Source organism: Erinaceus europaeus, chromosome 13, assembly GCF_950295315.1.
Source record: "Erinaceus europaeus chromosome 13, mEriEur2.1, whole genome shotgun sequence".
In the NCBI taxonomy this organism is placed as follows: domain Eukaryota; kingdom Metazoa; phylum Chordata; class Mammalia; order Eulipotyphla; family Erinaceidae; genus Erinaceus; species Erinaceus europaeus.
Window position 1 is genome coordinate 49,124,210 of NC_080174.1, and position 13,256 is coordinate 49,137,465.

At 52.7% G+C, this 13,256-nt stretch overlaps 2 protein-coding genes across 7 annotated transcripts in view; one reads left to right on the top strand and one right to left on the bottom strand.

The window, feature by feature from the left end:
* Nucleotides 1–11,991, top strand: part of NHSL3 (NHS like 3) — a 52,970-nt gene extending 40,979 nt beyond the window's left edge. For 2 of the 4 annotated variants that reach the window (XM_060205796.1, XM_060205798.1), the window contains exons 2-7: nt 3,191–3,361; nt 3,445–3,500; nt 3,770–3,896; nt 6,230–6,346; nt 6,434–8,959; nt 9,830–11,991. In XM_060205796.1, coding sequence (XP_060061779.1) covers nt 3,191–3,361; nt 3,445–3,500; nt 3,770–3,896; nt 6,230–6,346; nt 6,434–8,959; nt 9,830–9,852 — 3,020 coding nt within the window. In that variant the 3' untranslated portion in view covers nt 9,853–11,991. The remainder of the gene's footprint in view (nt 1–3,190; nt 3,362–3,444; nt 3,501–3,769; nt 3,897–6,229; nt 6,347–6,433; nt 8,960–9,829) is intronic. The other 2 variants (XM_060205797.1, XM_016188208.2) reach the window with 1 other exon arrangement.
* Nucleotides 11,992–12,254: 263 nt separating this feature from the next.
* Nucleotides 12,255–13,256, bottom strand: part of YARS1 (tyrosyl-tRNA synthetase 1) — a 42,840-nt gene continuing 41,838 nt past the window's right edge. For all 3 annotated transcript variants that reach the window (XM_060205801.1, XM_060205800.1, XM_060205799.1), the window contains one exon: nt 12,255–13,082. In XM_060205801.1, coding sequence (XP_060061784.1) covers nt 12,972–13,082 — 111 coding nt within the window. In that variant the 3' untranslated portion in view covers nt 12,255–12,971. The remainder of the gene's footprint in view (nt 13,083–13,256) is intronic.

Below are 13,256 nucleotides of genomic sequence, written 5' to 3' on the forward strand. Positions count from 1 at the left end.
AATAATAATAATAATAGTCTCCTTCTGCTGTGTGACCTCAACAGTTCACAGTGCTTCTCTGGGCTGCTGCTGTCACATCACCAAAGTGGGGGAAAAGTGCTTTGAAACATGCGGGGTGGGGGCTGCTGAACATGAACCAGCTTTCCAGCACTGTGTCCTGGGATGTCTCCCACCCCTTTGAGCCTGCCACTGGCCCCTCTGTCCCCACAGACAGCCCTGGCTAGTCCTTTGCCTGGCTGTTCCATGTGTCAGCGCCTTCCCCAGGGAATTACCTTCCCCAGCCAGGAGGACTTGGGGGTGGGCACCATGCCAAGGCTAGTCCATGGTTCCTCTACTTACAGCTGGCAGCTGGGACTCTATCTTTTTTTTTTTTTTTTTAATCTTTATTTATTAGAGACAGCCAGAAATCAAGAGGGAGGGGAATGGTAGAGAGGGAGAGAGACAGAGAGACACCTGCAGCTCTGCTTCACCACTTGTAAAGCTATCCCCCTGCAGGTGGGGGCCGGGGGCTTGAACCTGGGTCCTTGCACATTGTACTACATACACTCAACCAGGTGCGCCACCACCTGGCCCCAGGGACTCTCTATCTTAGCTCTGGCTCCTAGCTCTTTAGAAAGGGACTTGGGGGGAGTCGGGCTGTAGCGCAGCGGGTTAAGCGCAGGTGGCGCAAAGCACAAGGACCGGCATAAGGACCCCGGTTCCCGGTTCGAACCCCGGCTCCCCACCTGCAGGGGAGTCGCTTCACAGGCGGTGAAGCAGGTCTGCAGGTGTCTATCTTTATCTCCTCCTCTCTGTCTTCCCCTCCTCTCTCCATTTCTCTCTGTCCTATCCAACAACGACAACAACAATAATAACTACAACAATAAAACAAGGGCAACAAAAGGGAATAAATAAATAAAATAAAAATATATAAAAAAAAAAAAAAAAAAAAAAAAGAAAGGGACTTGGGGACAGTGTCAGAGGTCTGCCACTGGAACTGAATATCTTTGGTCATCTTAGACACTTTCTATGGAGCCTATCCCCGCAGATTCCAGGCCTTAGTTTCTCTCCAGGAGTCCCTGAAGGGTCCTGGAGGTGGAAGGGCAGTCTGATGGCGAAGGTGGGGGGAGGACCTGGACAGTAGCCCCTCCCCCTCCCTCCCTCCTTCCTCTCCCCTGCAAGTGGCCAGCTCTGCAGCACCACTCTCATCCCCAGTGTGTTAGGGATATGGTGACAGGTCAGAATAGGGAGGGAACAGCCCTAGAGACATGCACAGTCATGGTGGTGTTCCTGGTCTGCCACCTCCTGGCACTCCTTGGGCTCTTTAAGAAGAAGAGTGAGTGGGTGTGGCTGGGGGGTGTAGAAGAGAGATTCCCCTACCTTGCTCTGCCAGACCTTTGTTGTAGACTGTGGGATCCAGGCCGAGGGAGGGCAGTGGCTGGAGGATGGGGGTGGAAATAAGGCCAGGCCTCCCAGGCGCTAGTGAGTCTTCGTCCAGCGGCTTTCCCCTGCCTTTGTCTGGACATGCCTGTTGGCGGGTGGATCCAGGTGTCTCTGACCTTGACACCTGCAGTCCTCCTGTGAAGGGACAATACCTCCTTCCCAGATACTTCATTTGTCTGGGCACAGCTGGGGTAGATAGGGTACCCCTTCCAGGTCAGATGGTTGGGGGAGGATGTGATGTGGAGAACAGGAAAGCAGTTCCACTGGGAGTTGGGGAACATGATTAGTTTAGTTTCTGGGAAGGAGAAGTTCGGGGAGATGCCTGTGCTAACTCACCCAGAGAGTGAGCTTTCTGAGCTGGGTTGGGAGGGAAGATCAGGATCTAATGGGCTATTTTGGGAGAATAGAGCATCCCTGGTTTGAATGTGACCTAAGAGTCTCATCTGAGAACTTGGGAGTTTAGTGCTGGCTCTGCCTCAGTCTGATTTGTTGGCTGACCTTTTCTCTTTAAGTCTGACTTGTAAAATCAAGCCATTAGGGGCACCAGATCTCAGGCCTTGTTGGTTTCTACTGCTGGTTCTCCCGGGGACAGGAACTTTGTTGAAGACTGGACTGAGGAAGGGCAGGTGTCTGAACCAAAGACCCTGATCTGATCATGGGGCTTGGCCCTTTAAAGGGTTTGTTTTGTTTCTGCCCCTCTACAAGGTGTTGCCAAGGTCACATGACCATCCAGACTTTTGCTTATGTTGTGGGTTCCATTTAAAGGGAGGTGGGGGACTGGGCTGCAAAGTGCTGACATACCTCTCCCCCCCTTCCCAGGATTAGATTGACTCTGCTCCCCTCTGGGCGGGGCCTGTAATGGGATCCTTTGTAATGGATCCCTGACTTTCTGCACCAGGGGCTGCGGCCTCCAGGAGAGGGGTGGGACCAATCCCCCAAGAGAGGCTAGAGTTCCCTTGACTGGGGTGGAGAGATCTGGAGCCTTCTCCCCTCCTTCTAAGGGACTGTCATATGGGTGAGTAGGGGACCCAAGAAATCCTAGCCCAGGTTTGTTACGCCCACTCCAGTACTTACTGGGGATCTAGCTGTGATTCCTGGGGATCTTGTTAGTCCTTATCCCTTCCTGATGTCCCACCAGTCTGTTCCTGGACCTGGACTAAGGAGGTGCACGAAAAGGGTGATTTGTTTCTCTGCAAAGTGCAGCTGGGGCCTGGAGACAAAAGGAATGTATTTGCTGTGGGCTGTGTGTGTGTGTTGGTATATCTTGAATAGGGCCCTGAGGGGTATGTGGGTGTACAGTTGTGTGTGTTTAGGTTCTGTGGAAGTGTGTATAGAATGGGGATTGTGGGTAGTATAGACATGGGGGCTGGAGGTGCTTGGTGCTGGCCCCTGCGTGTGTACACAGATGTGTTTGTGCCTGGGTATTGCTTGTTCATATACACAGTGATACCTGTAGATGTGTGTACAGACTGAAGGTGGGTCTTGTGTGCGTATGCTCTGGGCCTCTGGGTCCCAGGTGTGGTGCGCTGTATGGGCCTTTGACATGGGTACTCAGATCTATGTATACCTAGGTCTACTATGCACCTGTACAGGGGAGCTGTGTGTGGTGAGAACTGTGTATTATGAGTAGATTGGGGGGGGTGGGTATTGAATGGACATGTGGGGGGGGTATGGCTGGGAACTATGAGTTCCCTTATTGTAGTGCTTGTGTATGCCCAGGGTCTCAATGCTTTTGAGCCTCACTTCTCTCTTTCCTGTGTTCCACTAGGTTCTGCCAAGTCCGAGAGTGACAAACGTCTGAGTGTAGGTCCAGGCCAGGGACAAAGATCTGTAATTGATGACCACCAGGACAACGTCTTCTTCCCTAGTGGGCGACCGCCTCACCTGGAGGAGTTGCATACGCAGGCCCAGGAGGGACTCCGTTCCCTGCAGTACCAAGGTAACCTTCCCCTCCCTTCCAGTGCTGCTCTCAGCTCCCAAGATCAGAACCACCGTCTGACATACCTTTCTGGTGTCTTTCAGAAAAACAGAAGCTGAACAGGGGTGGCTGGGACCATGGAGACACCCAGAGCATTCAGGTAACCAACCCCTGGCCTCTGACAGTATCTCTTTGAACTTTTCTGGTTTTTTTTTTTTCTTTTCTGTATCATGAAAGGCTAGACTAGATGATCCTGAGAGCTAGTTTAGGGTTGCTCAGCAAATGCCTACTCAGATTTGGGGGAAATCGGGAGTCCAAAGTTCCAAAGGGGAGTCCTGAAGGGGCAGCAATGGCCCCACACAGAACTGGGGTGGTGGAGGAGGGAGGGTGCTGGGTCTGAGGTTAGTGCCTGATCCTTTCTTCCTCCAACAGTCTTCCCAGACAGGGCCGGATGAAGATAGCATCTCCTTCTGCAGCCAGTCTACATCCTACACAGCCGAGAGCTCCACGGCAGAGGATGCGCTCTCTATCCGCTCAGAGATGATCCAGCGCAAAGGTGCCTGCTCAGCCACTGGGATTCCTAAGCAGGGGGAGGACTGGGTGGTGGCCTCTAGCTGGGTCCCAGCACCTGAAGTTCCTAATCTCAAGCGTTTCAAGGCTCAGTGATTCTGTGAATTCACAATATACAGTACCCTATGTCCTCTTGAAGGTCCATGATGACATTGTTTACAAAGAAACAGTTAAGAGGGGCTGACCTGGTTGAGAGCACATGTTACAGTGCACAAGGACCCAGGTTCGAACCCCCACTCCCCACCTGCAGGGGGAATGCTTTGCGAGTAGTGCAGCAGTGTTGCAGGGGTCTCTCTGCCTCTCTTTCTCTCCATCTCTCCTTTCCCTCTTAATTCCTAACTATCTTTATCTGATTAAAAAAAAGGGGGGGTCGGGCGGTAGCGAAATGGGCTAAGCGCATGTGGTGCAAAGTGCAAGGACTGGCGTAAGGATCCTGGTTCGAGCCCCTGGCTCCCCACCTGTAGGGGAGTCGCTTCACAAGCCGTGAAGCAGGTCTACAGGTGTCTGTCTTTCTCTCCTCCTCTCTGTCTTCCCCTCCTCTCTCCATTTCTCTGTCCTATCCAACAACGATGACATCAGTAACAATAAGAACAATAACTACAACAATAAAAACAAGGGCAACAAAAGGAAATAAATAAATAAATAAAATAGTTAAGATTCAGAAAGCAGGGTTAGGGCTGGACGTTGCTACATACCACCTGTGTAATCTTGGGCCAATCATTGACCTTTGAGCTTCTGTAGGATGTTCTATAAGAATGCTCAGTCTTGGGAGTTGGGCAGTAGCGCAGTGGGTTAAGCATACATGGCACAAAGCGAAATGACCTGCTTAAGGATCCTGGTTTGAGCCCCCAGCTCTCCACCTGCAGGGGAGTCGCTTCACAGGCAGTGAAGAAGGTCTGTGGGTGTCCATCTTTCTCTCCCCCTGTCTTCCCCTCCTCTCTCCATTTCTTTCTTTTTTATTTTTATTTTACATATTTATTTTTTTTTCTCCTTTTGTTGCTCTTTTTTTTTTTATTTAAGAAAGGATTAATTAACAAAACCATAGGGTAGGAGGGGTACAACTCCACACAATTCCCACCGCCCAATCTCTATATCCCACCCCCTCCCCAGTAGCTTTCCCATTCTCTATCCCTCTGGGAGCATGGACCCAGGGTCATTGAGGGTTGTAGAAGGTAGAAGGTCTGGCTTCTGTAATTGCTTCCCCGCTGAACATGGGCGTTGACTGGTCGGTCCATACTCCCAGTCTGCTTCTCTCTTTCCCTAGTAGGGTGGGGCTCTGGGGAAGCTGAGCTCTAGGACACATTGGTGGGGTCTTCAGTCCAGGGAAGCCTGGCCGGCATCCTGGTGGCATCTGGAACCTGATGACTGAAAAGAGAGTTAACATACAAAGCCAAACAAATTGTTGAGCAATCATGGACCCAAAGCTTGGAATAGTGGAGAGGAAGTGTTAGGGAGGGTACTCACTGCAAACTCTAGTGTACTTCTGCTTTCTTACTTTGGTGCCATACTCCAAACTCAGTCAAAAAAAAATCTCCATTTCTTTCTGTCCTATCCAACAACGATGACATCAGTAACTACAATGATAAAACAACAAGGGCAACAAAAAGGGAATAAATAAATATTAAACAAAAAGAATACTCAGTCTTGGGACTGGGTGGTAGTGCAATGGGTTGGTAGTCGTAGTGGGTTAAGTGCACGTGGCATGAAGCGCAAGGACCTGCATAAGGATCAAAGTTCAAGCCCCTGGCTCCCCACCTGCAGGGGGGGTTGCTTCACAAGTGGTGAAGCAAGTGGGTTGCTTCACAAGTACAGATGTCTTTCTCTCCCCCTCTCTGTCTTCCCCTCCTCTCTCCATTTCTCTCTGTCCTATCCAACAACAACAACAGCAATAATAACAATAATAACAACAACGATAAACAACAAGGGTAACAAAAGGGAAAAAAATAGCCTTCAGAAGCAGTGGATTCATAGTGCAGGCACCAGGCCCCAGTGATAACCCTAGAGGCAAAAAAAAAAAAAAAAAAAAGGAAAGAAAAAGAAAAGAATACTCAGTCTTATGGGGATAAATGAGAAGTGGTTAGCCTGTTGACTAACAATAAATGTTCATTAAGTGAAAATTATCATTATTGACTCAGTAAAACCTTCCAGAGATCTTACAGAAAAGAAGCAACTTTTGTTTAACCTAGCTTTGTCCAGGCCTACTTGACAATGAAAACTTTTTCTAAGAGTTTATGTTCAGATTCTAAAGCAGTTCTCTATAGAATGTGCCCAGAGAACTGTTAAAAAAAATTTTTTTTTTTCATTCTCCCTTGCCCTCAGGCTCCACCTTCCGACCCCATGACTCCTTTCCCAAATCAGGGAAGTCAGGGCGGCGGCGGCGGCGGGAACGGCGCAGCACGGTACTGGGGCTGCCACAACATGTGCAGAAGGAACTGGGTGAGTCCCGGATTTGAGGGACAGTGGTGGTGGCTGAGGAGCCCTGACTGCCAGCACCATGACTCTCAGGTCTTCCGTTTGTTCTAGGCCTGCGGAATGAGCGTGAGGCACCCGGCACTCCTCGGCCTCCTGGTCCTCGGGATGCTGTACGAATCCCCACCGTGGATGGCCACCCTGCAGGCCTGGCTTCTGGGACTGGGGTTCGAGTGTCCCTGCAGACACTGGAGGCAGAGGCCAATGCTGAGACAGAGGCCACATTGCAGTGCCACATAGATCGTGTCTACCGAGATGACACCCTTGTCGGCCGGTCCACGGGGGCCCGGCCCCCACCTCTGACCCGGCCCATGTCCCTGGCAGTGCCTGGAATGACAGGAGGGGCAGGGCCTGTGGAGCCCCTGAGCCCGGCCATGTCCATCTCACCTCAGGCCACCTACTTGTCGAAGCTCATCCCTCATGCTGTGCTGCCCCCCACAGTGGATGTGGTGGCCCTGGGCCGCTGCAGTGTGCGCACACTGAGCCGCTGTAGCCTGCTCTCTGCCAGCCCAGCCTCCGTCCACTCACTCGGCCGATTCTCCTCGGTCTCCAGCCCCCGGCCCCGCAGCCGCCACCCTTCCTCCTCCAGTGACACCTGGAGCCACTCTCAGTCCTCCGAGACCATTGTGTCTGACGGCTCTACCCTCTCCTCTAAGGGAGGCTCTGAGGGCCAGCCGGAGGGCTCTGTGGCTAGTGCTAGTGTGGCCCCTCCCCCCCAGGGGGGCAGCGGGAGGGGCTCTCCCAGTGGGGGCAGCACTGCTGAGGCCTCAGACACTGTCAGCATTCGGAGCAGTGGGCAGTTGTCTGGCCGAAGTGTGTCCCTGCGTAAGATGAAGCGGGCCCCACCACCTCCCCGCAGGACCTACTCACTTCATCAGCATCAGCGGGGCTCAACCTCACCGGATGGGCCTACAGGGCTGCCTCCCAAGCCTGAGCGGAAGCAGCAGCCCCAGCTGCCAAGGCCGCCCACCACTGGTGGGTCAGAAGGGACTGGAGCAGCACCTTGTTCGTCCAACTCAGCAGGCCGCTGGGTGCCTGGTTTGTCTCCAGGTGGCTCTCGGCGGCCCCCGCGTTCCCCAGAACGGACGCTCTCCCCCTCCAGTGGCTACTCAAGCCAAAGTGGTACCCCTACTCTCCTTCCCAAAGTCCTAGTAGGGGCCCCTCCTTCCCCAGGCAAAATCCAACCTCCTAAACCAGAGCGAGTCACTTCCCTTCGATCTCCTGGGGCCTCTGTCTCCTCCTCCCTCACATCTCTGTGCTCCTCCTCCTCTGACCCAGTGCCCTCTGCTCCACACACGTCAGCCACCCTGGGTGATAGGTTTGTCATCCCCCCTCACCCCAAGGTACCTGCCCCCTTCTCGCCACCTCCCTCCAAGCCCAAGAACCCTAACCAAGCTGCCCCTGCTGTGGCTGCCCCAGCAGTAGCCCCTGGGCCTGTCTCTCTCACTGGTGCCAGTCCTGAGTCCCTTCCTGCTTCCCAGACATCCCTGGCCCCACCACAGAGGTCTCTCATTGCCTCCAAAGACCAGTCACCCCCACCATCCCCACCCCCCTCTTATCACCCACCCCCACCACCCACTAAGAAGCCAGAAGTGGTAGAGGACGCCCCATCTGCCCCAGAGTCCACTGAGGAACCTCTCCAAGATCCCAACTGGCCCCCACCTCCACCTCCGGCCCCTGAGGAGCAAGACCTGTCCATGGCCGACTTCCCCCCGCCTGAAGAGGCCTTTTTCTCTGTGGCTGGCTCTGAGCCTGCTGGCCCTTCAGTCCCCCCAGAGCTTGCCAGTTCTCTGGTTCTTCTATCTTCAGCCACTGTCCCATCCTGTAGTACCCCTGACCCTCCTCCACCTCCTCCTGCTGCTTCTGTCACAGGGTCTGTGACCAAAGCCCCTCGGAAGGAACCAGTGAGTTGCAGCAAGACCACTGGGATGCCCAAGGAGGATGCTGGCACACCCCTGGTCACCCCCTCACTCTTGCAGATGGTGCGCTTGCGCTCTGTGGGTGCCCCCACTGGGCCTCCAACTCCAGCATCTGGGTCACCAGCCCCTCAGAAGCCACTCCGAAGGGCCCTGTCAGGGCGGGCCAGCCCAGTGACTGCCCCCTCTTCTGGGCTCCATGCTGCTGTCCGACTCAAGGCCACCAACCTGGCTGCCAGTGAGGGTCCACTGAGTGCACAGCCCAATGGACCACCTGAGGCCGAGTCACGGTCCCCCCAATCCCCTGCCTCCACAGCCAGCTTCATCTTCTCCAAGGGCACTAAGAAGCTGCAGCTGGAGCGGCCCGTGTCCCCTGAGGCCCTTGCTGACCTCCAGCGGAATCTGGTGGCAGAACTTCGGAGTGTCTCAGAGCAGCGGCCACCCCAGGCTACCAAGAAGTCACCCAAGACTCCCCCACCTGTGGCCCGCAAGCCCTCTGGGGGGGTACTTGCACCCACCTCCCCTGGCTTTCCTCGGGCTGAGCCCCCAACTGCCCCCAGCAATGGGCTCCCTCATGCCAAGGACAGGACTCAAGGGGAGCTGGCAGAGAATGGAGGTGTTATGCACCTGGTGGGCCCCGAGGAGCAGAAGCCACCTGGCTCAGGTACGGTGGGGTACAGGCATCTAAAGTCAGAAGATGAGTTAGTTATAATGTGGGGCTTTGCAGCCAGTCCTTGATTTTGTTTAATTTTTTTATATTTTCCCTTTTGTTGTCTTTTTTTACTGTTATAGTTGTTGTTATTGATGTCGTCGTTAGGACAGAGAGAAATGGAGAGAGGAGGGGAAGACAGGGAGAGATAGACACCTGCAGACCTGCTGCTTCACTGCTGTGAAGCGACTCCCCTGCAGGTGCAGAGCTGGGGGGCTCCAGGATCCTTCCGCCGCTCCTTGTGCTTTGCATTATGTGTGCTTAACCCACTGCACTACCACCCGACTCCCTATTTTTTTTTAAATATTTATTACCTCTTGTTGCACTTGTCGTATTTATTATTGTTTTTTGTTAATTGATGTCATTGTTGTTGGATAGAACAGAGAGAAATGGAGAGAGGAGGGGAAGATGGGAGAGAAAGATAGACACTTACACACCTGCTTCACCGCCTGTGAAGCAACTCCCCTGCAGGTGGGGAGCCGGGGTTCGAACCGGGATCCTTATGCCGGTCTTTGTGCTTTGCGCCACCTGCGCTTAGCCCGCTGTACTACAGCCCGACTCCCTGAAAGTTTTTGTGTGTTTATTTTTGCTGCTTGAATTTGAATTCCAGCCTGGCCATTTTCTTTAGCTAGCCCAGCCTCAGACTCCTTACTGTAGAATGTGGAGGAATGATGTCACACTACAGTGTCGGGGGTAATGTTTCCAAAGCTTCTAACCTGGTGCTGGTGTTGCTGGTCTGGTCACTGACTGGGGTGGGAATGTGTCAGAATCAAGCTGGGAGGCCACCTGCTACATCTTTTATTTTTATTGTTTTTATTCTTACAGACCCACAGAAAGAGCTGGTCTGACCACCAGGCACCCACTGGCCCTGCTGACCCATCCCAGGAATACAATCTCAGGGACCTGAGCAGCTCCAAGGATGAGAGGATATGGCAGACACAGCCTGAGAGAGGATGCCTGCAGCCTTAACCTCCAAGCCTTCAACACTTATGCAGCAAGCCTGGTGGCGACCCTGTCCTCCAAGTCATCCTGCTCTCATGCCTTTTAGGGAATGGATCCACTCACTTCTGGTGGCTGCCACTTCATCCTTTGGCCTTAAGCCTTTTCTTGAAGGAGGTGGTTTGCAGGAGTGGGTGGCTGCACCCCCTGCTGGCCTCGAGGCCACAGAGTTGGTTGCAGAACACCTCACTTGAACTTCATTCCCCATCCCCCCTTTTAGTTTTTTGTTGGAATCATGCACACACTGTAGTCCAGAATCAAAGCACTTTGAAAAAGTGGCTTTATGTCCATCCTCCTGTGAAGCCACATTCCAAGGGCCTGTTTACATGGTGACAGCATCAGTACCTGGTAGCCATCTCATGGCTGGGACCAGCCTATCCTCCCTCCAGTCCAGTTGGCTCCTTTTAGTTCTTGGAGGTGGGCAAGTCAGTGTACTCCCTACAGGCTTTTCCAGGCTGGAGGCAAGTGTGGGGCCGTGGAGTTCCAAAGCACAAAAGGTGCAGTGAGGAGTTATCCTTCCTGTACCTCAACTTAACCACCAACCACCCTCCTGCCTTCCAATTCTGCTAGGTGCTCCATGCAGGGAACAGATGGGAGACTGCCAGAGCCCAAACACACGGGTGGTGGTTTGGGGCTGGGGAGCTAACATCAGAGGGCAGGGCCACAAACTGTCCTCAGAGCTGGGCATGTGGCACTGCCAGCCATCTGCACCTTGCTTCACTTAGTGTGGCTGGGCTGGGTGTGTACAACACTTGAGAGGCAGAAGCCCATGGGCTGTGGTGAGAGGTGTCCCTTTCAGCTCTGCAGAAAGTGGACGGATGGAGGGGTAGGTTTGGCAAGTGAGCCCAGAGTTGATCTCTTGGGTTTCACTCTGCCCCGTCTTACTCGACTCGGTGCATCTTTCTGCAGCTGCCTTTCAGCACAGGTGGGTCTATTTGGGGCTGGAGGTGGGGAAAGCTGAGGCTGAGTAACAAGGGTGGGAAGCCAGAGGTGCATTCTCTTCCAGACCCTTTCCCTACTTGATGCCAGGCAGGGGGCATTCAGTTCTCCTAGGGAGCAGGCTGGGTGGTTGCCCCCAGACATGAACCTCTGCTACTGTTCTCTCCCCCCGCAGGAATCTTTACACTTTTCTGTCTTCAGCCTTTGCCACTTGCCTAGGTAAAGCTGGCTCTCCCACCGGCCCATGGCCCCGCAGGGGTGGCCCTCGTGCCTCCTTCCATAGTATTGTGGCTGCCAAGCAGTGCCACCCCTTCTGTTTTGATCCTCTGTTCACCACTGACTTGGGCTTGACCTTGCAAGGAACCTCACTTTTAGCTGCTTCTTCACCAAGGGGAGGATGACCCCTTTTGCAGGAGCAAGAGCTGGGAGCACTGGGGATATAGTGAGAGCTCAGGTTCCCTCAGCCCTCCCTCTCAGTACTATCATCTTCCTGTAGCTGTAGACCAATGTTCTTCCATCAGATGACGGAGAGCAGCTGCTGGGTATGTGCTGTGCCTGCCCAATGTGCTGGCAAGAGGACAGTCCATAAGCATGGCTCCGTTCAGAGCTGATTTTCCCCTGCCTACCCCCTGCCAGGACTGGCCAAGGCCTGTATGAAATCAGGTCCTGGCAGCAGCCTTGGAGCTACTTGGAGGGAGGAAGGAGCCCAATCCCCACCCCATGTTACTTAAGCTCCTTGTTCTCAGACTTCTCTGAGTTTGTTTCCCCACTGGGTGGGACCGCGTGCAAAAGAGAAAGGAGGATCTAGAAGAGGCAACTCCTCTTTGTCTTTTGGCGTAAATGAGTTTGATCTAGTGCAAATGGAGAGACCAAATGCCTGATTTTTAATTTCCATTAAAAAATGTTAGAAGTATATATAAAATATATATATTTCTTTAAATTTTTGAGTCTTTGATATGACTATACAAACAATCCTCTGTTCTGAAGCCTGAGCAAGACACATGAAAAGGCTGTCTCATTCAAAGGTGTTAATTAAATGATTAAAACTGGCTGTGGTTGCCACTGTTTAATGGGGGTGGGGATGGGGGACGGGCAGGAACGCTGATCTGGGTCCACATTTGGAAGTGTAAAAGCTCTGTTCAAGCATTTGACCATGAAGTGGGTCTCTTAATTCTGCCCGAGGGCAAGTTTAAATGTCTGTTGTCCATCATATTCCCCTTTCACCAAGATACAAGCAGCTCTAGGCTGAGTGGGTGAACCAGTCTGAGTGAACTTGTATTCCTCTTTTATGAGACCAACCAACTCAAAGGGCTGTCCTATTCAGACTTTATTTGAACTCATGACATTGATGGATTCCAAGTTCCCACCCTCTCTGAACAACCAGATTGTGCCATCCACCCCACGTCCCATATCAACGGCACATAACTGATTTGGGGACTGTCCCAGCCTAGCAGGACCAAGGGAAATTAAGAGCCCCAGGACAAGCTCTGCCCCCAGTGCCAAGCCTCCGTGCTGGCAGGCACTAGGGAAAGCTGCCAACCACTTGGTAGACCATAGCTTCTCTGTTTTCCCTTCCCTTTCCAAATCCCACAATTTCCTGTTTGGGAGAGGCTGTAATTAGCCCAGTTCAGGCACCACATCCTAGCCAGAGGCACAGATTCTGGGATGACTTGAGGAAAACCTAGCATTTTTCCGATTAGAAAAGACTGTGACAGAGCCATTTTTCTACAATTGTACTGAGACCAGAGTTCTTAGTCAGCTGCCAAGTGCAGAAAGCAGAGCTGGACTCCCTGCTGCCACACTGCTGCCATTACCACCTGGGAGACCAGCCTCTCACTGTGGCCAAACAGATGATCCTGGATTCTGGGGCGGGTGCACTGCCCCTTACTGAGTTCTGTACCCAACAAAGTCCCAAAGTTCCTGCACCAGTGTCCTAGGAGATGGGCAAGTGGGTGATGATGGCAGGAGCAAAATGAGACGGCAGGTGACTCAGGATGATCATGGGAGAAGGGAAGTGGTGTTGGGCCGACTAGCTGATGTTCCCCCCTTTCAGCGATTTACAGGAGATGTGCCCCAGTTTGGTCATGAAGTCGGTTTGCTTCCACTGGGCGATGCACTCCTCAGAAACTTTAAAGTCAGCCTGAATGATATAAATAAACAAAAAGTGATCACAGCGATGGCAGCTGACTGCAAGAAAACAAACAACCTCTTATACTACAACTAGTGTGAACTGACTCAACTTCATTTAACGAATCTGTTTCTCAAAAACGTTCATGTTCATACTTTTGGACTCTTGATTTAGTTTAAGAAAACA